The sequence below is a fragment of the Crocodylus porosus genome, unplaced genomic scaffold (genome assembly GCF_001723895.1).
Source record: "Crocodylus porosus isolate Cpor-Errol unplaced genomic scaffold, CroPor_comp1, whole genome shotgun sequence".
Classification (NCBI taxonomy): Eukaryota; Metazoa; Chordata; order Crocodylia; family Crocodylidae; genus Crocodylus; species Crocodylus porosus.
Window position 1 is genome coordinate 21,907,347 of NW_017728909.1, and position 20,241 is coordinate 21,927,587.

General features: G+C 46.2%; 1 protein-coding gene across 2 annotated transcripts in view; it reads left to right on the forward strand.

Annotated features, from left to right (window-relative positions):
- The window catches only part of UNC13B (unc-13 homolog B), a 315,070-nt gene that overhangs the window by 118,279 nt on the left and 176,550 nt on the right, over positions 1–20,241 (forward strand). For both annotated transcript variants that reach the window (XM_019531900.1, XM_019531901.1), the window contains 2 exons: positions 15,446–15,781; positions 16,920–17,010. In XM_019531900.1, coding sequence (XP_019387445.1) covers positions 15,446–15,781; positions 16,920–17,010 — 427 coding nt within the window. The remainder of the gene's footprint in view (positions 1–15,445; positions 15,782–16,919; positions 17,011–20,241) is intronic.

The following is a 20,241-nucleotide window of genomic DNA, read 5'->3' on the forward strand; positions in this document are numbered from 1 at the left end:
AAGTTTTTGTAAAAAACCGGGGGGGGAGGGGGGGGAAATCCTTCTTCTCTGGGCATTTTGCTTGCATGTAAACACGTGTTGATGTTGGTCTGTTCCAATCATTCCTGAAGAGTTTGCAGCCCATGGCTCTTCACACATTCAGATGGCACCCTTGCCTTCAACTGAGGCTTGTGTGCATCGAATCCAAAGGCTGGGGCTGGCTAGACACAAGTTCCCAAGCTGCTATCTTTTGTAAAGACACCCTATGTCTGTTATTGGCTTTACATTGTGGTTAGAAAATAGCTGCTGTACTTCTGATGCAGCCTGCACAGCAGGGCTCACTTCATGGACATGAGGCTCTTTCAGACTGAGATCGGTTCATGTACGATTTATGAAGAGTGCAGGTCTTGATGACACGGTGGCAATGCAGTTGCTTCTTCTCCTTCAAGTGCTTGTCATAGGTGTGTCTTGCTGGGGTTGTGCACGTCTCCCGTGCTCTCCAGCGAAGGAGACACACTTGCGTAGACAAGGAATGTGCATGAAATGCTAGCGTGTCAGGCTCCTCGATGGTCTATTTTTATTGCTCCTCAGTCCTTTCAATGAACTTTGCCTTTGGCTTCAGACAGCTCCTTCTGCCACAGATTCTGAGAAATTCTCAGATTTATCTCCCCTCACCACTTAAAATGGGATAATTCCTGCCTCATATACCCAGACAAATGTTTAATCTGGTGGTGTTCAATCTTTTGGCCCCGTGCTACTGAATCTGGTCCTGTGATGCCTCTGCGTTGCTCCACATCTGACCTAGCCTAGATGGCTATGCTGTCCAGCCCATTCCTGTGCCCAATTTTTGGGCCTTTGGGCAGCCCTTTAGGCCGTGTGCACCAGATCTGACCTGTGGGCCGGGGGTTGAGCATCCCTAGTACAAACTTCAGCCCATGACTTCTGGTGCTAGCCTGTATGGACACGGAGAACAATTGATCACCATCCTCTTTGTACAAGCTCTCTTTGTGTGTGCACATGGCTCGCAAACCCCCCACTTACCTGTCCTTTCTGTAGGTTAAATTATCCCAATTCTTCCAGCCTTTCTTTGTATGTCATCTCTCCAAGGCCTCTAATCATCTGTGTTGCCCTCCTCTGGACTCTCTCCAATCTGTCTACATCTTCCTTGAAGTGAGGCACCCCGAACTGAAGATGGTACACCAGGGAAGGCCTCGCCTGTGCTGAAGGGTGGAAGCATTGCTCCTGGTGACTTGCAGGCAACGTTCCCGTTAATGCAACCCAGGTTGCTGTTAACTTCTTTGCCACAGTGCTGCACTGACTCCAAGTCAACTTGCTGTTTGCCAGACCCCCCAGGCCTTGATAGCAGTACTGCAGCTGAGCCAGTCGCTCTCTATTTTGCATTTGTGTATTTGATTGTTCCTTCAAAAGTGGAACAATTTTCCACTTGCACTCCAACAAAAGTGGAACAAGTTTGCACTTCTTCTGAGTGAATTTCAGCTGTTTTTCAGGCCATTCCCCCCCTATTTTATCAAGGTCCGTTTGAATCTTATCCCCCTGCAAAGTACCTGGGACCCCTCCCAACTTGGTACAATGTGCAGAGTTCCTAAGGACACTGCTCCACTCCATCCTTCAGGTCATTCATGAAGATGTTGAACAGTAGCAGGCCCAGGACATCCTTGGGGAGACTCCCCGTGATGCCTCCTTCCAGTTGAAGTAGCTGTCAGGAGCTCAACATTTTTGAGCATGATGATTCAACCAGATATGCATTTGTCTTGCAGTAGTTTGATATCTATTCTGTTTCCTTAGCTTACTTATCACCAGGGATCCTAGTGTTCCACTGGCAGAAAAAAGCAGAAAATCTCCATTAAAGGACACAAAAATCTGCATTTTTCCATGACCTGCTGAAAGCACAGCTTCCCTCTGTGGGCAATGCCATTTCTGCTTTTGTTTTATTAGGTCGTACAAAAATGCAGATTTCACAATTTTCTGCGGTTTTCCAGGGTGAATAGAAAACTAGAATCTCTGCTTATCCTATATCCACAGGACAGTTTCATATGACTCATGAAAGCCAAGGTAGTATTGCATCCATTGCTCTCCTCCTGCTCCCATCCATAAGGCCCGCCACCCCATCATAGAAAGCAAGCAAGCACCTGGGTTATGAACAGCTCACTCTTGATGCATCCATTTTGGCCATTATCTTTTGCCTTGTAATCATCCAGAAGCATAGAGAGTGATTCCTTGATGAAATGTACTGGTGTCTTATTGACATTTGATCCATAGCTGTCCAGATCCATAGCTGCCTTGACTCCTCTCCCCCGCCTTTTTCTCTCTCTTTTTTGTTTTTGAAGATGGGTCCTATATTTACTCTTTTCTTCTCTTTTGGGACCTCCCTGGACCTTCACAGTCAACATCTCTGCAGGAACTTCAGCCCATTCCTTGAGTACCTGAAAATGAATCTCCATTGGGGCCCCACTGATGTGAAATCATCCCCTTTATCCAAGTCATTTTTAACCTGTTCCTTTCCTACAGGCAGAGCTCCCACCCCCTGGCCTTGTTGCCAAATGTGCTTGTCCTGTGCCTGGTGCCTTTTTTTTGTGAAAACTGAAGTTTTTATTTAAAAAAAGAAAAATGGTATTAAATGTTTCTCCGCATCCTCCATTATCAGCCCCACAGCCTTTTTCTGCCCATTATTTGTTTGGAAGGTTACTAACAACCTACTAGCAGTTTCCTCCCCCCTTTTTCTTGGGTCATCTGTTGCCAAGAAAATAGAACAGAGTTCAGATTGGGCCTTGGCCATGCATCTTCCAAGAAGTTAGTGAGGTTTTGAGCTTTTTGCCACAGACAGTTTCAGTAGAGTTTCTTCAGGCTTCTTTCTGCAGAGAGCCACATCTAGTTTTTAGGCACTTGCATGAGCTATTTGTTGCTATAGAGAAGATCTGTGCTTCAGACGAAGTGGGTCTCCGATTGCCCAGGGTCCCGCATTGGTCAAAGCACTCCTCATTACGGCTCAGGCACTCTCAAGGTTTTGTCTCTATTCCCAGACACCTGCAAAGCTGCACCTGGAACTCCAGCCTGGTCCTTATCAAACACTAAACCACTGCTGATGCTTCCAGCTTAGCCGGTGCCTTTGGGAATGGTGTCCTGCAGCGTGTTACCTAGAGCTCCAGGGTCCTGGCTCATTGAATCATAGACAATGAGGGTGGAAGGGAGCTCAGGAGGTCACATCTAGTGCAACCCCCTGCTCCAAGCAGGACCAGCCCCAACTACATCCTCCCAGCCAAGGTTTGTCTACCCGGGTCTTTGAAACCTCTATGGACTCTGAACTGTGTGCTGCTTGGGAGTTACCCACAATGACGTGTGCACGTGGACAAGTACTCGAAGGAGAAAGACCTTGTTTTCCAGGCACTAGAGCCCTTTGCAAGTGTTATCCAGGTGCATGCTCCATGCCCTGCACCCATCCTTCCCTGTAGGGTTCTGCGCATTTTACAGAGAGGTGAAACTGTGGGGGGGAAGGTTTGCCCTGTTGCTTATGTCCAGAGCATGGAGCAAAAGGAGGAACAGGGCATGTATTGCAAGGTCCGGGTAGTGCTAAGGCAGAAAAAGTCTCCATGCTCATGTGCACAAGACGCCTGCCTATCCACTGTGGAGTCATGCACGTTAGCACCCCTCTGCTCGCTCTGCTTCCTCACATTGCTGAAACCGAGCCCTGGGAGCTCAGCACGCTAGACTGTGCCTTACATTGCATTATTTCAATCGAGCAGTGAGTGACAACGCTTCCGCTTCAAACATCTGCTCCATATTTATTATTTTTTTTAAATATTGTGACTTTTATGGCACATTGTGATCCATGCTACTTCTTGTCCTTTGATTTTAAGAAATGTCAGAAACGATGACCCTGCAGTTTGTTTTTATCGGTACCAATTGAATGTGTTTTTCTGTTCTATATTTTTTCTATGCATGCTTTTTGCTGTTCCTGTTTTCTCACTGAAAAATGTTTTCAAACTTGTTCTTCCTTCTCATTCCCTCCTTTTTCTTTATCCTCTTTCCCCGTTTTATTTTCTCTCCTGGTCGGCTCAGTCAAGGATCTCTAGTTAGAACTGAAAAAGTCAGGATCATTCCATTTAATTTGGAAGTGGCAGAAGAAGAGCGGGAGAGTAACTATGAGGAGTTAGGAAAACTGCTAATAGAGGAATTCTTAGAAAAGAGTCATAAAAACTGGCAGGAGACCAATGTAAAGAACGCCTGTCCTCTCTCAAAAAGAGAGAATTATAGCCTTCACGAAAGATCACCATATTGCCAGAACGTGTTCTTGGAGTCAGGAACTTTAGATATTCCTAGATATCCTCAGGAATATGACACAATAGATAGGAGAAGGAAAAAAAAACTAAAATACAGCACTTTTGAAAAGAGTGAGCAAATAAGCCTTCACAACGATGGAAGGTTGCAGTTTCCTGAGGATAAAGCAACCTCTTTGAATGGGGAGGCGCCTATGCCTGAACCTGGTGATGTCTTCTCAACTTATGATCAAAGTGCAAAATATAACGACAGCAGTGAGAACACGGAGCCGTTACCACTATATCCAATCCTGCGTCCATACAAGAATGGCTTATTGGTCAAGAGTGGCAAGTGCATCAACACACAGCTGGCAGATGGTGACTGCGATGGCCCAGTGCCCTTGGGTCGCTGTGAAGAAGTGAGACGTACCGAGCAGCCAGATAATACTTTTGTACTGTTGGATGTCCTGGAGGAGTTCGACAGCAGTGCTTCTGATGAGTTTCAGTATTCCTCGGTTTCGGACGACGAAGTGGAGGAATTAGCTGTGCTGTCACAGACATGGTGCGACTTGGACCCTTCTCCTGGAAGAGGCTTACCTGACGACTACGCTGCACATCCTGCCTCTCGGTTGCAAAGGGGCAGCTGTGGCAAAAAACATAAGACCAAAGGAGGCAAGCATAGCTACTCCATGCAGGACCTGACACTTTCTCCTGTCGAGGAACCGAGTGAGGAGTATGTTGATGCAATGGATGAGCTGCAGTGCCTGGTGGAAACAGTATCTGAATACTTGGCTGAAAAGGAGGAAGAGATCAGTAAATTTGGTACCCTTCCGAAAACAAAGAAGCCTGCGGAGAGCGCATCGCTCAAACCACTTAACGGTGCTAATCTGATAGAGGTGAATGTGTCCCCTGAGCAGGTGAAAGCTCTTTGTATGGAGGACAGCAAAGAGAGCAGCAAAAACAAATCGGAGTCTCTCCCAGACCTGAAGAGTGTCAGGAATACAGTCAATTCCTTCTTCAGTTCCTTTACAGAGAAGGTCGGCTCAGGCACAAAGCACCTCACGGCCTCTATGGAAAAGCTTGTTTCCTCAGGACCAGAGAAATCAGAAACTTTAAATCACCCAGAGGGTGGCATCTCAAGGATATTTTCTAGCAAACCTAAATCTGACAACGCATCTGCAGAAGCGAAGGTAGAAAATAAAACTGATGTCAGTGCTGCAGTCCGCTCCCAGATGAGCAATGACCCAGGGGCGAATAATGAAAATCACAGTAACCAAGAAACCACCGAGAAAGATAAAGTTACCGTAGGTCTTCGTGAATCATTTGAGCGTACTGCCGTGGGCCAGCAGTCCTCGTCACAGAGTCACAATTCAGTGGTGAATTCAGTGTTAGGGATGTTGAATCCTTTAAAGATCTTCTCAGAAAAAGAGATTCCTAAAAGAGAGGAGCAAGCCAAAGAGGAAAGTCATCTTGCAAGAGCTTGCGAGGCAAACGGGAATGAAAGGTCTGAAGAGCCTGCCCATGCCACCAGGAACAACCCCGTTCCTGAAGCGAACTGCAGCGAAACCAAGAGCGAGGCAGAAGTTAACCCAAGTAGCCATTCTGTGTCCTCAGTCTTTGGTAAATTTACCAACTCAGTTAGTTCCTTTAGCTTGAAAGCAAATTTTGACAGTCTAGTAGTTTCCAAGCATCCCGGTGGGGCACAGAAATCTTCAGACTTGCACCACGTTGCCAATCAGCCTGACACGCCTGTACAAGAGTGTACAAACCCCTCAGAAGACCTGCGTCCTATGGAAGGTGAATCGGAAAACAGACAAAGTAGAAGTAACATGGAGATTCATCCACATCCTGCAGATCAGGGCAGTACATCCAGTCACTTTTTCAGTCCGCTGAAAAAATCCTTCAGCCAGTTGTTGCTTCCTTCTGCTGAATCGATGCAAAAAGAGACCGTGGTGGAACTTGCAAAAGAGCACGTCTCCAAAGATGACACCCAACACACCGGTTCATCTGGCAATGAACACGCTTTCTCTTTCCCTGGGAAACTGCAGATTCCTTTTCTTAGCGGTTTTGGATTTTCAGACAAGCATCAAGATCCAAAAGAAGAAGGAGGTGTTCTTCCTTCTCTGTTCAAGGTGTCTTCTGCAGATCACCCAGCAACTTCAGCTCTAACCAGTCAGCAGGGGTTTCGTGATACTCCGTCTTCAGCTATTAGTGGTAAACACACAAGTAGTAATTCGGCAAATACCTTTTCACGAAAGTCTAACTCGGGTCTAGGCATGCCAGAACGTAAAGAGGAATCTGTACAAGTAACTGGCCCCAAGGCCAGTTGTTCAAACACGCAAGGGCCTGGGAGCAGACGTCCAGAAAGTGCCTCGGTCGGTCTTAATGTCACACACATGCAGCATGGACCTAGGAGTGCTCAGGAAGAGCAGAGAAACATGACACAACATAGGATGTTGTCAGCAGGGCTGAGCTCCTTAGACTTAAATGCCACTTCACCTGAAGGGGTGGATTTGAGAGAGGTTAAAATAATAGATGAGCTGCAGAAGGAAAACACACAACAAGGTTTACTTTCGGGGCTTTTTCGGTTTTCTTCTTCTGAGCATTTGCCTGGTAGTCAAGAGTTGAATGTCAAAAATGAAAGCGACAGCCAGAAGAACCATTCGTCGAGGTTATTTTCTGGGTTATTTAAGTTTGCATCACATGAAGATGTGTCTGATCATAAGCAGGATAAGACCAAATCAAACATGCTAGGCCTCATGAAGTTTTTTGATAGAAATGAGGATTCTAGCTTAGAAAAAAAATCCAGTAGCTCAGATGCAACATCTGGTGCTCAAAGTAGCACTGTGGAAAACCAAGAAACTTCTGGCTTCTTTAAAAGTTTCATGTCCAAACCGAAAGAGAAACTGGACAATATGAAACCAACTGATTCTTCCAAGACCAGCGACCATTTGCCCAACACAAAAATAAGCAGAATGAATGAACAACACGTTCCTTACTGCGGGCAGTCTGTATCTTGGGATCCTTTAAATTTGCAACAGAAGGTCCAGGACTTATCTGGGAAAACTGTCATTGGTAGGAACGACCCTTACCATGATACAACATCTAAAATGTATCACTCTCTCTTAAGTGAAAGATCCAATGAATTTCTTAATTACTCTTTACTAAATGGTGATGCCCAGAACATATTGGAGCAGCTTCTGACTTGCGAGGAAACAAGAGGTCACTGTGGCTTTGAATGGGAGTATGATGTGGAAGGATTTTCTGTGGATGTTGGTGAAGCACCGTTGCCAGTTTATTATGTCTTAAACCAGAGTCCTGTTCTGCCTGCTCAGGTTTGGCACTGGCCTGAATCTAATGACATGGCAATGAATCTGTGTAAAAAGGATGGCAATGCAAACGTGATGGACTGGACCACCAATGCAAATTTTGACAGGCAGAGTTCAGATTTAAGTGTAAGGTCATACGAGTCATTTGACCAGTTAATGTTTCAAGAAGTCTATTCAGAAGAAAATGATGGGTGGGCAACCAGTCCTCTCAGTGGAAATTATAGTCAACTTCCACCTTGTCAAATGGACTGCAGCTACTCAGAAGAGCTGCCTGTGGACTTAAGCTACTCATCTGGCGGTGATGGGAACATGTGGACATTGATTGACCAAGAGTCTCTGAGCATGGAAGAAAACGTTGTCTATTCATCCTACAGTCAGGAGTACCAGAACTGGCTGACGTTGCTTGAGCGTGGCATATGGTGGCCATCAGGAGATGGTGACTGTGGGTATTACATGTACAGTGATGGCCAGTACGTCTATTCGTTGCTCACTGATCCTACTGGACAGTGTGTCTATGTGTGTGCCCCTGAAGCCTACTGCTACCAAGACTACTGGGACTCTAATATTCAGGTGGGTGCCATCCCAAGTTCTGTGTTAGAAGATAATACAATTGCTGTTTGTGGTTTTAAAGTCCCTCTTGGCAATGAAGATGAACTCTTTTGGTTTGCTGAAGAACAACCACTAGATAATTATCAGACAAATAAACCTCTGGATTTGTCTGTAGCTTTGCAAAGAAGTGATCAGCTAATGAACATGAACTTGGAGACCTTCTCACAACTGTTTGAAGAGTCGATTTATTACCAGCGAGAGCAGCCATTAGATTTTTCAGGTTATAAACTTCAAAAACTCAAAGTAGACTTTAGGCCTGAAAAGGAAACCGAGTATTTTTTGGAAGAGCCTTCGCTAACCCTGGATCTCAGAACACATTCAAAAGCGTCATCGTCTTGGTTGCTGAACGAAGAGGTCCAGACTAAAGAAACGGTCAAAACCATCCCTATTACAACTGCTGGGAGTGGCTTAGGATTTTTTGGCTTCCATAGTCTGAAGTCCGCTTCTAAAATAGCTGAGCCTTTTGTACGTGCTGAGCGTGCAACAGAAGTTGAAAAGATTGAAGACAAAAAGCCAGCTGCGAACAAAGTCGCCTCTTTATTTTCTGCTTTGGGTGGTCTGATTGGAAAGGCTTCTGGTTCTGACACTGAGTCTTTGGACGATTCTGCCAATAAGAAAATGGATGCACAGTCAAAATTATTGGGGCAGAAAAGTGATCTTTCACTGACATCAAATAGACAATTAGTAGATGATGCACACACTGGGCAGAAGTTTCCAATTAAGTCTGAATGGGGGCGAAATGCTGCATCAGAATTTGATAACTTGGAGTCTCTTAGAAATGAAAAGCATGAATTTACTCAGAATAGAAACATCCAAATGAAAAAGCAAGGATTAGCAACATCATCTTCTCAGTTAAGCCAAGTGGTTCCTGAAGGCAAGCTCCACCAAGCTGATAATGCCAATAAAATGACTGCAGTTTCGAGTCCTCTCAGACCCCAAGCAGGTAGCGATGCACACAAGAAGCCCGAGGCAAATCGGAACCAGTCTGGCACCGAATCGGAGGAAACGCTATTTAAAAGTGCTCTGAAACTCTTTAGTCTGGGAGAAGAATCTTCTTCGAGCTCAACACCGGATAACGCTCAGACGTCGGGGTTTTTTGATTTCTTTAAAACGCAAGTGAACAAAGGACCACAGCCCCCTCCACATCTGGAAAAGAAGGAAAACGTCCCTAAAACTGAAAAAGTACTTCAGGAGCCAAAGGAAACTTCAGGCATTTCTTCGTTATTTGGGTCCCTGGGGGATCTCTTTAAAGGAGATGCTGCCTCTTCTCAACCAGCAGCAAATGCTACAGCTCCACTAAAAGACAGGGGAACTCCCGCTGAGTTGAGAGAGAAATTTGGGAAGTCCGGGAGGCAGGCCAGCACCAGCATGCCGTGTCTCTCATCCTCTGCGGAAGAGGCGAGAGCGCAAGGTCTGAACAAGAAGGTCTCTGCTAGTTATAGCACCCAAATGGAGCAGTGCGGCAGCAATTCAGCTGGGGAAAATGCTGAGAGTCCACACACGCTTCCTGAAAACACAGTCCAAAAATTGGCATATGCAGGTCCCAGAATTGGTCCACAAAGTCCGTCCCCTGCACGGGACAGTGCATCAGTTGGCACACCAAAGCACCGAGAAGACCGTTTTAAGGGTGACATGCTTGATAAAGCAAAATCAAGGAAGCCAGATCAGACACCTAGAGAATCGGGATTTAGTTTGCCCTTTGGGTTGTCCAGTACCACCACCTCCAAACCACAGCAAGGACAGTCAGCCAGCAGGAGCATATTTTCCTTCTTTGCTGGATCGGACATGCAGGCACCTGCTGATCAACTCCCCAGTGCCAAGCAGCAAGAAACAGAAGGGCTATTTCAGCTTCCCTCCTTCTTTTCAAGTGGCTTGACCCCCAAGAAAAATCCACCTCAGAGCAGTTCCAGCTTTAGCCTCTTCAGTTTGACATCGTTTCTGGATGAAAAGCCACAAACCATGCCAGAAAAAAGCACTGAAAAACCTATTCAGCAGCCAAAGCCATTTATGAATGAAGGTGTTTCCATTGACTCTGATAGCAGAGTTGCCAGACAAAAAGACACAGCCCATAAGAAAGAGGTTGCTGATATCGTGGCAGCAGTGACCGGCAGACAAGAGACCTCTAATTGCCCTAGGAGCAGCAATGAATTTGCTTTTCCTGTAGCACCGCAAACCGAGCATTTGCCTGGGGTGGGAAGCACTGACGAGCCTGCGAGAGCTGCGGTAACTCATTCGGGTTTTGGTGATCCCTGCTTTCAAGGTCCAGAGCTGCAGGAAAGTGGGGGGTCTCCTTCCCCAGGGCAAAAGCAGCATCTCTCAGACAGCACAAGGCAGGACAGGTACGCTGCACCTCCCTCCGATGAGAGAGACCGTTCCTATCCCGAGGAGCAGGCCCCTGCAAAGGCTTATGGCAGTCTAGTCTTGAATGGCAAAAGCAACTCCTCAAATCTGAATGACTTGAATGGTGCCAGCAATTCATGCAAGGTGGCAGTCTGTGAAGAAACAACAAATGTACCTGAGCTGAAGTTACCTAGGCAGACCCACGGGGCTAAGTTGCAACAGGTCCAAGAGAAAAAGTCTTTCCCCAAAACACCAGATGCACCTCATTTCCCAAATAAGCCTAAGGAGCCTGAGAGCGACAAGTCGGTCCTGGATTCTCCAGCTGAAATGTTTTCAAGCTTCATGTCGAAAATGAAACCTCCAAAATCCCTTTCTGATTTCTTCTCCCAGCCTCCAGCTTCAGCTGCTCCCAGCGCCGAGCAGAGGAGCTCCTCGTTTTTTGGTTTCTCCTCTCTCCCAAGCGGGCCAGCTCCATCGTTCCCTGGTGATCTCTTTGGCATCTTTAAAGGCGCAAAGGAAACACCTAGAGAAGATGTGCATCTTCAACCTGCTGCCAGAGCTCAAGAAAGCACCGTGGAGTTGATTCCTGCCGAAGATTTGCAAAAGCCAGAAGAAATACCCCCCGCCCAGTTGTCTGATGTAAATACCAGCACGTCTCTGAAGCAGACTCATGGTCGCTGCTTAGTAGAAGAGAGCCTCAGTCTTTATTTGACTGAAGAAAATGCGGGGCTTGAAATCAGTCCAGAGCAGCCTCAAATGCAAGCTTCAGAAATGCTGGTTTCAGGAGAACATCATGCCCTGGAAATTGTGCAGTTGAACGCACATGCACAGCTCTCCGAGGAGGAGCCTGGGCATGGTGACTTGTGCCCTCCACATCTGGATCATGCAGCTGGCATGGAAGAAGCAATGCCAGCTGGCCAGACAGAGCTCATTTTGCACCAGTTAGATACAGCCCTTGCAAACGTTGCAGAAGACCAAATGACTTCTGCTCACGAAGCTGGTGGCAGCTCTTCTCAAGCTGAGCACACAAGTAGGATGCAGCTCGAACCTGCAGCCTTCACTGGTGAAGCAGATACAGACTTGTGCCAGCTGGATCCAAGTAGCACACGTGACACACAGCAAGTCACTCCAGAGAGTTGGGGGGATGCTAATGTGACCAGCACCCTGGAACCAGAGCTTAGTGCCCCGGATGAGTGGGGTGCTCATTTCCTGCCTCCAGATGTAACGAGCGTTGCTGCCGTGGAGAGGGAGCATTTACCCATTCACGACGTGGCTGCAGAAGGAGCCAGCTTCAAATGCAGCCGGCATGAGCAGAGCAAGCCAGCCGCCGTGCCTACACGTGGAAGCAGCAGCAAACCTGTGTTCGAAATACCCGCTATACCTAGTTTACCGAAACTTAATTTCATGTCATCGGCTGATGGTGGAAAGCCATTTGGGTCCTTTTTCTCACAGCCACCACCTTCGGCAGCTAAACCGGGGCCTGAGCCAGGTCTCGTGTCCAGTTTTAAGAAGTTTTCCTCAACTTTGTTTGAGGGAGGTGTTGAAGAGAGAGCAAGTAAGCCAGACGGTGTCCAAGGAGCTATCTTTGGCAAGCGGCTCGATTTTTCTTTTCCTTGGCAAAAAGACAGCAAGGAGGCCTGTGTGAAGAAGGACTCCGAGGTACTACCGCAGGCTTCATTGAAACCAGATGCAGCGGTGCCAGGAAGAGTTGGTGCAAAAGAGAATTGGGAGCCTGTTGTCCCTGCTCCGCTGACGGATCCAGATGTGGACTTGGGCGTGTCTTTCGAGCAGGCTGGGACAGTGACCCACGAACAGTGTGAAGAGCCACGTGGACCCCACGCTGCTGATGAGGAGTCGAGCAAAGAGCTGGGGGATGATGTTGCTGGGGAGTCTGAAGAGCAGCAGAGCAGAGTTTCCAATCAATCCCCTGCTCCCCCGGAGGGAAAACCGCTAGAAGAGTTGACACGCGGGCAGGGCCATTCAGTACAAAAAGAGAGTGATTTTGTCTTTTGTCCTAACGCAGCAGCCCTCCACCCTGGAACGCAGCCAGCCGATGTGAATAGCATGGGACCGCTGAATAAGAACAGGCCAGTTACAAAAGAAGCATAATAAATGGTTTCAAGCAATGGACCATTTATAATGCACGTCTCCCAGCAGTAGCTGTCCGGTTTGGTGCTACTGTTCCTAGTCCAATCCTATCCCTAATTATTAGCAGTGGTTTGTAGCATTCCTAGTAGTTGACATTAGAGGATGTTAGTAATTAATAGACATTAGATTACACAGCCAGCCCTAGTATCATTTTCTCAACTTCCTCAGCTCTTCTTTGTCTTTTTAAAAATGTAATTAGCTTTCGTGTGCACTCTTTTTGCTCTGTGTCTGTGAAAGGCTTGCTTTGAGTGCTGCTTTCAATTGTCTTTCACAACTTAATTCTTTGTGTGATAAACGTCTGAGTTTGCTTCCTTCATTCTGCTTCCTTGTTTAGTGATGATCACATTGTATTTTCTTTTTAAAAAGTAACACTTGATAATGCATCAGGGGAAAATACTGAAATTATCTTTTAAAGCAGAAGAGGCCTTTTAATCATTTGAGAGAAGTGTAATTAGGCATTGGAATAGCTATTACTGAAATATATAAGCTGCTTTCAGGTCACTTCAAGCTTTCAAATGTTCCCAAAGGTGGCAATGAAGGTATTACAGGTTAATGTTTTAATACATCAGCCTCGGTGAAACCTGCACAAAGGCAGCGCCAGGCGGTGCAGGCTGCTACTAAATGAGGCTTGCAGTAATGTGTGAATCCCCACTTTTCCCTGTGCATTCACCAAATTAATGATGCCTTAATTTCTCAAGATTAGAGATCTGCTCAGTTTGTGCCAGGGGGCTGTAAAAGGGAACTTGCCCTCCTCACGTCCTGTATTTACCTGTGCTGCGAAAAGGACATCGGACTCCGAGGCTGCTCATTCAGTACCAAAGTCTCGTGAACAGTTTAGCCTGTCTGAGATGTCCTTGGTTACCTTCCAGCTGCCCAATTCAAATGTTTGGACCAGTGATTCCCAACCAGGGTGCTGCAGGGGTTTATACGTGTGCTCCGGGGGAGTGTGTGTGTGTGTTGGGGGGGAGGTGTGCTTTAATTAGAGCGGCTCCAAGAGCCTTGCTAATTGAAGTGTCCAGAGCATCTTGTGTATCGGCGTCCCTGTGAGCTTTAGATAAAGTGCCCCTGCCACCTTTTTCAAATGTGGGGACGCTGATACACGAGACGCTGGAGCGCAGTAATTGCCACACTCCAGCAGACTCGATTCACTGGATCTGCTCTCATGAGCTACACTGACAGCACATCGGAGCAGCCACGCTGCCCGTGCATAGGCACCCACTATATTTTCAGGCACAGCTCCCAAGATAAACTCAGAGATTTCAAACAAATCCAGAGTTGTGTCTTTTTGAGTCCTTTGCACTAGAAACACATCTCTATTTTTCTGTAGGCAACAAAGAGGGAAAACTGAGCTGACATTTTTGAAGGGGTGCCTTGAGTCTGTCTAGGGGAGTCTAAAGAGGCTGAGAACCACTAGGTTCAATAAGGTTTTGTCTGGGTTGGGCAGGGGGTCGGAGAGAGCTCTGCTTGGAGCAGGGTGTTGCCTTAGATGACCTGTTGAATGCCATTCCAGCCATAATTTTCTTTGAGGCCATGACCATGATTCGTGAGCCCAAATCACTTCCCACAATGAATAACTGATGTTTTGTTCACCATATTGAGGCCAAAATATCCTTGCCCTAGAACAATAATTCTCAACCTTTTTGGACTCGAGGCATCCTTGGAAAATGCCAGCTCTTAGTTTTCACGCCTGAGTGCAGAAAAAGAATAGAGCAATTCTTCTTTTGCAAAGAACTCAGAAGGATCACAGCAGGTCAGAATACTTTTGCCAGTATGAACTCCCATTTGAAATCTCTGGCTTAGTCTTGTGAATCATGTTTACACACCTAACCACGCTCACTGTGCAGCACCCTGTGGCACCCTTGAAAGGCTCTCTGGGCACCCCGGGGTGCTGTGGCACCCTGCTTGGGAATCTATGCTCTGGAGGGTGGAGCAAAGCAGTACATACAGATGCAAGACAGTTACTAATGGCTCCTGCAGGAGAGCTTGACCTTGAAATTTCCACCCCAGCACTTCTTTTTTTTTCCTGTGTAAAGTTTAAGAACATAAGACTGGAATGGGCCTCTTACTTCCTTGCTGGTTTCTTTTTCTTTTTTTTTGATAGAGGCACAGCTCTTCAAATAATGACATTAGACTCAGATCTCGGAGCTACTTTGACTAAGAATGGTCACTCCTTCTACACATGGCAAGGGGCAGCAGTCTTGCCCAGCTGGTATTAATGATAAAAAATTACTGTACTTTTTGCAGTGGCAGCCAAGTGTAAAAGGCTGCGTGACAAAACCTGACAGCAGGAAAAATAATAATGAAGCAAAGAGCATCCAGAATAGTGGAAGATGAGCTCTTATTTATAATTCCCATGTTTACGTTTCTGCTTCTATCCAGCAATTCAGATACCTTCATTGTCAACTTCGGGCTGAATTTCTGTAGAAGAGGGGAATATTCTATTGCTTGGATGACTGCTGCTACAATTCAGTGTACGGTGGGTGGATTATTGTATACAATGTGCAGGTAGGCAGTGCATTTACGTTCTTGTAGTCTTCAGCAGCCCCTCGCAGTCGAGGGATTCTCGTAGGACTTCTAGATGATTCAGTAGGTCAGGTGTCATTTTGACTAGCTCAGGGGTTTCAGTTGTTTGATATCAGGATTTGATGGCAAACTAGAACATCAGTGAGGTTTGGTCCAGGTTCGTCGTGTAGATAATGTCTGTGCAGTATCATGCTTGCTGTTCTCAGGGTTTTTCTGATGTGTTCATCTCCCACTCTCTCACAGTCCTGCCGGCAGTAGTAGATATGGCTCCTCGTGCAGCGTTAGCCAGGGGAGCTCTCACCTCAGCGAGCCAGACCCCTGCCAGGAGAGTGCCCACGGCTCTGAGCAAGAAGAGGAGCCACGGGAGCCAGAGTCGAACCCTTCCTACTGCATTCCTGGCACATACCAGAAGGATGGCCAGGAGTGGCACAATGGGCAGGAGGAGCCCAAGCAATTTGATAGCCAAGCAGAGAAGGAAAAAGTCTGCAAGCAAGAAGAGAAAGTTAAGGACCCTTCCACACCCAAGTTACCTCTCGAGCTTGAGCAACCCCAAGCTGCCAGTGCAGGACTCGCAGAGAGGTAAGTGGTAATGCAGAATGGCAATATCAAGTACGTGGGACTGATGGAAAAAGTGCTAAACTCTCTTTTTTTTTTAAGCCCTTTGTCTCCTAGTGCTCGCCTCTTAGATAATTGCACCAGCTTCTTCCTCCTAGATCAGCAATTTGCTTTTCTCAGAATAATTGACCTATACTTTTTTTTTTTTTTAATTCTGACTGATAATTCCTATGCTGTCAAGTGTCTGGCACTTCACAGGCTGGTAAAGACCAGCCATTTGAGCCAAACGTTCATTCTCTTTAGAAATTCAGGAGGTCCTTTTTTCACATGGTAGATGTTTCATGCCCTTGTCCCTTATCCCGAGCTACACTATGTAGGCCTCTTTCTTACCAGAGCTTGTTTGGGACTGTTAATTGTCTCCTGGAAATTTGTGAGCATCCTTAGCTGAACCTGCATTGTACTGCACCAGGAAGGCTACCAGCATCCCGGGCTGCATTGGTAGGAGCGTTGCCAGCAGATCGAGGGAGTGATTCTTCCTCTCTATTCCATGCTGGGGAGGCCACATCTGGAGTCCTGTGCCCAGTTGTGGGTCCCCCGCTACAGAAAGGATGTGGACACATTGGACCAGTGGAGGGCAAGGAAAATGGTTGGGGGCGGGGGGACAGGACTGGTGAGGTGAGGATGAGGGAACTGGGCTGATTTAGTCTGCAGAAGAGAAGACCGAGGGGGATTGAACAGCAGCCTTCACCTCCCTGCAGGGGGGCTGCAAAGAGGATGGAGCTGGGCTGGTCTCAGCGGGGGCAGGTGACAGGACAAGGAGCAATGGGCTCCAGCTGCAGCAAGGGAAGTTGAGTTTAGATATTAGGAAAAACTTTCTCACTAGGGGGGTGGTGAAGCACTGGAACAGGCTCCCCAGAGAGGTAGTGGAGTCTCCATCCTTTGAGGTTTTTAGGATCCAGGTAGACAATTCTTGTCTGGGATGATGTAGTTGGGGCTGGTCCTGCTTGGGGCAGGGGTTGGACTAGATGACTTCTGAGGTCCCTTCCAGCCTCATTTTCTATGATTCCAGTTCCTTTCCAATAACTACAGGTTTTGTGCAAATCTTTTTCACCTTGTACTTTGCTGTTTCAAAAGTTTGTTTTCTTGTTCTTCATTTTTAAAGGTACCTTGATGAAAATGAAACCCCACTTTTCCCTCCAGCACGAGCTCATTGGATTCGAACCATTAATAAAGTGCGACTGCAGCTTCAAGAGGTAGGGGCTCAATGGTGTTTTGTTTCTCACTTTTTCTGCTCTTGATAATTTTTTGTGCTTTGTCTGAAAGCTTAATTTAGTGTCACTCTTGGGATGCACCCTTACTGTTTTCATTTCCACAACCAGGTATGTGTACTGTAGGAAGCAGAAACCCATGTGCAGTATTGAAGTTCCAGCGTCAGTAGCTGAACACTCCAGATGGGACTTAACATGGGCCTGGAGCTGAATAGCCATGAAAAAGTTTCAGGAACAGTAAAACTACGGGCTCATTTGTATAATGCATTTGAAACAGATGGGTGGACACGGCTCTAGCTGGCTTGGAATCAGTCATTTTAAACTCCTTTCAAATTCATACTGGTTTTCAAACTGATGTGTCAGTCTTTTGTTAGCCTCTGTCAGAGCTGATGATTTATTTTATAGCGTGAAATTGTTCATTGAGAAGCTTTTAGTCAAATGCATTGTAACTATTTACTGAAACAAGGATTTAGAAGGAGGTTTGTGACCTGTGGCTTGTGGGCTCCATGTAGGGACAAGCCAGCCCAAGGTGGCAAGGATCAGCTTCAGGGGCAGTCTCACTTTGGCCTGCACCATATATTTGTCGCATGCTGCTGAACCCTTACGCAGTGTCCCGCAGGCAGCCACACTCGTCCTCCTTGCCCTGTGCCCAGGGCTGTTCTCCCATCCTATTACTGCAGCCTGCACTTCCCCTTAGTGCAGAATTTGGGGTAATCTATTGCTATTGGTGATGGAAATTCCCTGAAATTGGTGCAGTGGTAAGTGGAGGCTCCAACAGGGAGGCATTAGAGAAGATTTTGGCACAGAGCTGGGGGAGCTGTGTAGGCGATCGGATGGTCGCAGTGACAGTTGGGTCTTAAATGTTGTCAATCCCTGGTGTAGAAGTAGTGAAGTATTCTGACATCTCTGAAAATATGAGGTTTCTAAACCTTGTTACTTGGCAGTGTAGAAGGAAGAGACTGCACATGTTCTTTGTCTAAAATACTTTAGTTTGAATAAATTACTCAAGTGGTTTGAAGTGTGCCGAACCAGTTTGCAGGAAGACTTCCAGGCTTTTGTGGATCTGGGTTTCTGCTCACCCGGGGGACGTGGTGTGTTCTCTTTTCTGTAAATGGTAACCTGCTGCCTGAGGATGCAAGCATGCTATGTCTTCCACGTATGTATGACACCCTCCTCGGTGCCTGCTGGATGTTACAGCTGCTTCTGTCCGCCTGGAGGCTTTGACTGCTCTGCAGTAACGTCGCGTGTAGGATATAGACAGGTGCCAGTTGCAGCCTCTTCAGCTGGGGCAGTATGGGCCCATGTCACTAGAGGGGCCATTTCTGCCATGTGCTTCAGAGCTTTTTCTTTAGCTAGTCTTGGCCATAACTAGGATCCTTTCCTCACAGAATAATATTTGCCATCTGCATGAGCTTTTGCTATGTAAGGTCAGAGAAAAAGGATCACTTGGGGTTAGATAAACTCCATTTTTAAGCAGGACGGGCTTCAGGTTGCCGGGTTGTAATTGGCAGGGCTTCGAGGCATGTTTAAAACTCCTAATGCGTATGGGCATACACACAAGATTGAATTCACATCTTGTTTTTTCTGCTGATGTGGTCTGCAGACATCTAGGGGTGCTGACTCTAATGCTGGTTTTGGTAATGTAGTAGTGTGTATGTTGGGCATTGATCTGAGCTGGCAAATTCATTTCACATAAACTGCTGAGCTAGGTGTAGGGACTTCTGCTAATGGTCTAGGTGGGAATTTTTACCAGTGATAGAGACAGAAAGCTCCTTAGTGATGATAAATCCCTCGAGCCATCCAGCCTCCCACCTGAGAAGGGTTTAGCACTAATGCAAGCATTATGCATGGATCCTACAGTATCATGAGTCAGTGAAAGAGTAACATTTTAATTTAAGATTTGATCAATTAAAAGTAATGACTAAGTATGCACGTTATAGAAAGAAAAATGCCTTCTGGCAGCAGAGATTTTTGTCTCTGGTTGTTGGCATTAGATACATTTGAATAGGGACACAGATAAATAAAAAAAAAAAGTGTGATTTATTCCATTGTTTCTTAGCTGATTGGTCTCTGCAATATTGTAGCCATCTCATGAGAATGAAGCTTAATTACCCCTGGGATTAAACCAGGATTTTGAGTCTTGAAGGGGCTGTGAATGACTCACTGAACCATCATCCTCATACACTTTCTCTCTGCAGAAGATTAATTGCAGTAGGTTATTCCACAGGAGCTTTGTGTGGTGGGCAGGGACAAGAGCGTCCATTAACAATAGCTCTTGCACATTAAATTCACGCTCTGCTTAAATCCAAAATAATATTCAAGTGTGGGCAAGTCTAAGTGAGTTTTGAGTTAATGAAAGCTGAGTCCAATTTCTTTTTCCCCCCTTTCTGTACTAGTCTGTACATCTATCAAAGTTGTTGTGCAGCTTTTATATTTATTATGTAATACAGAAAAGCCATTGCACTCGAGGGCCAAAAGCACTATTCAGAGTACTGGACATGGATCTTCAGGTCCTGAATGTCTGTCCGTTTTTCTAGAGCTACAACTTTTGGTAGGAAGCTGTAATGTGAAATTTTTCTCATTTTTTATATACAAGGTTTACATTGATTTATTTGCTTTTTATTCATACCCTAAGGAATTTAAGTAATTTTTCCTTTGAATTTTTGTGTATGTGTAAGATGCAGTTTTCTACAAAAAAGACTGGCTTTGAAATCTTCATCTTGGAAATTAAATAGTCGCATTTCTGTTCCATCCTGTTTAGTAGTCCAGAAACCGGAAGTGTTGTTTAGCTTGGAGCTGTCCAACTCCGGAGCAGCTGCAGGAAGGAGGGGGACCCTGGAGACTTTGGTCGAGTGATGTGGGGAGGGACACCTGGCCTGGGAGCCTCGTCTCAATGCCTCCTGCAGCCCACAGGCTGCCAACTGGACAGTCGCTTAAATATCATGAGCGTCCCCTTTTGAATGCATCTCTGTGCCCCATCACAGTTGTCCTGGAGGTGATTAGTGACTCTCCTTTTTTGGCCTTCTTGGGATCAGCCTTATCCTCAGTCTTGTTCAGACTCTTACAGGGTATTTATAATTTTTGAAAATTAGGCCTCTTTTCAGGGTACTTATGATAAAGATTTGAGATTCTAGCTATAGGTACTTATATTTTTTTAAAGTCTTGTTGTGAATAAACAGCCGTAAGTCATCATATGTTAAAACAGGAATCTTCTCC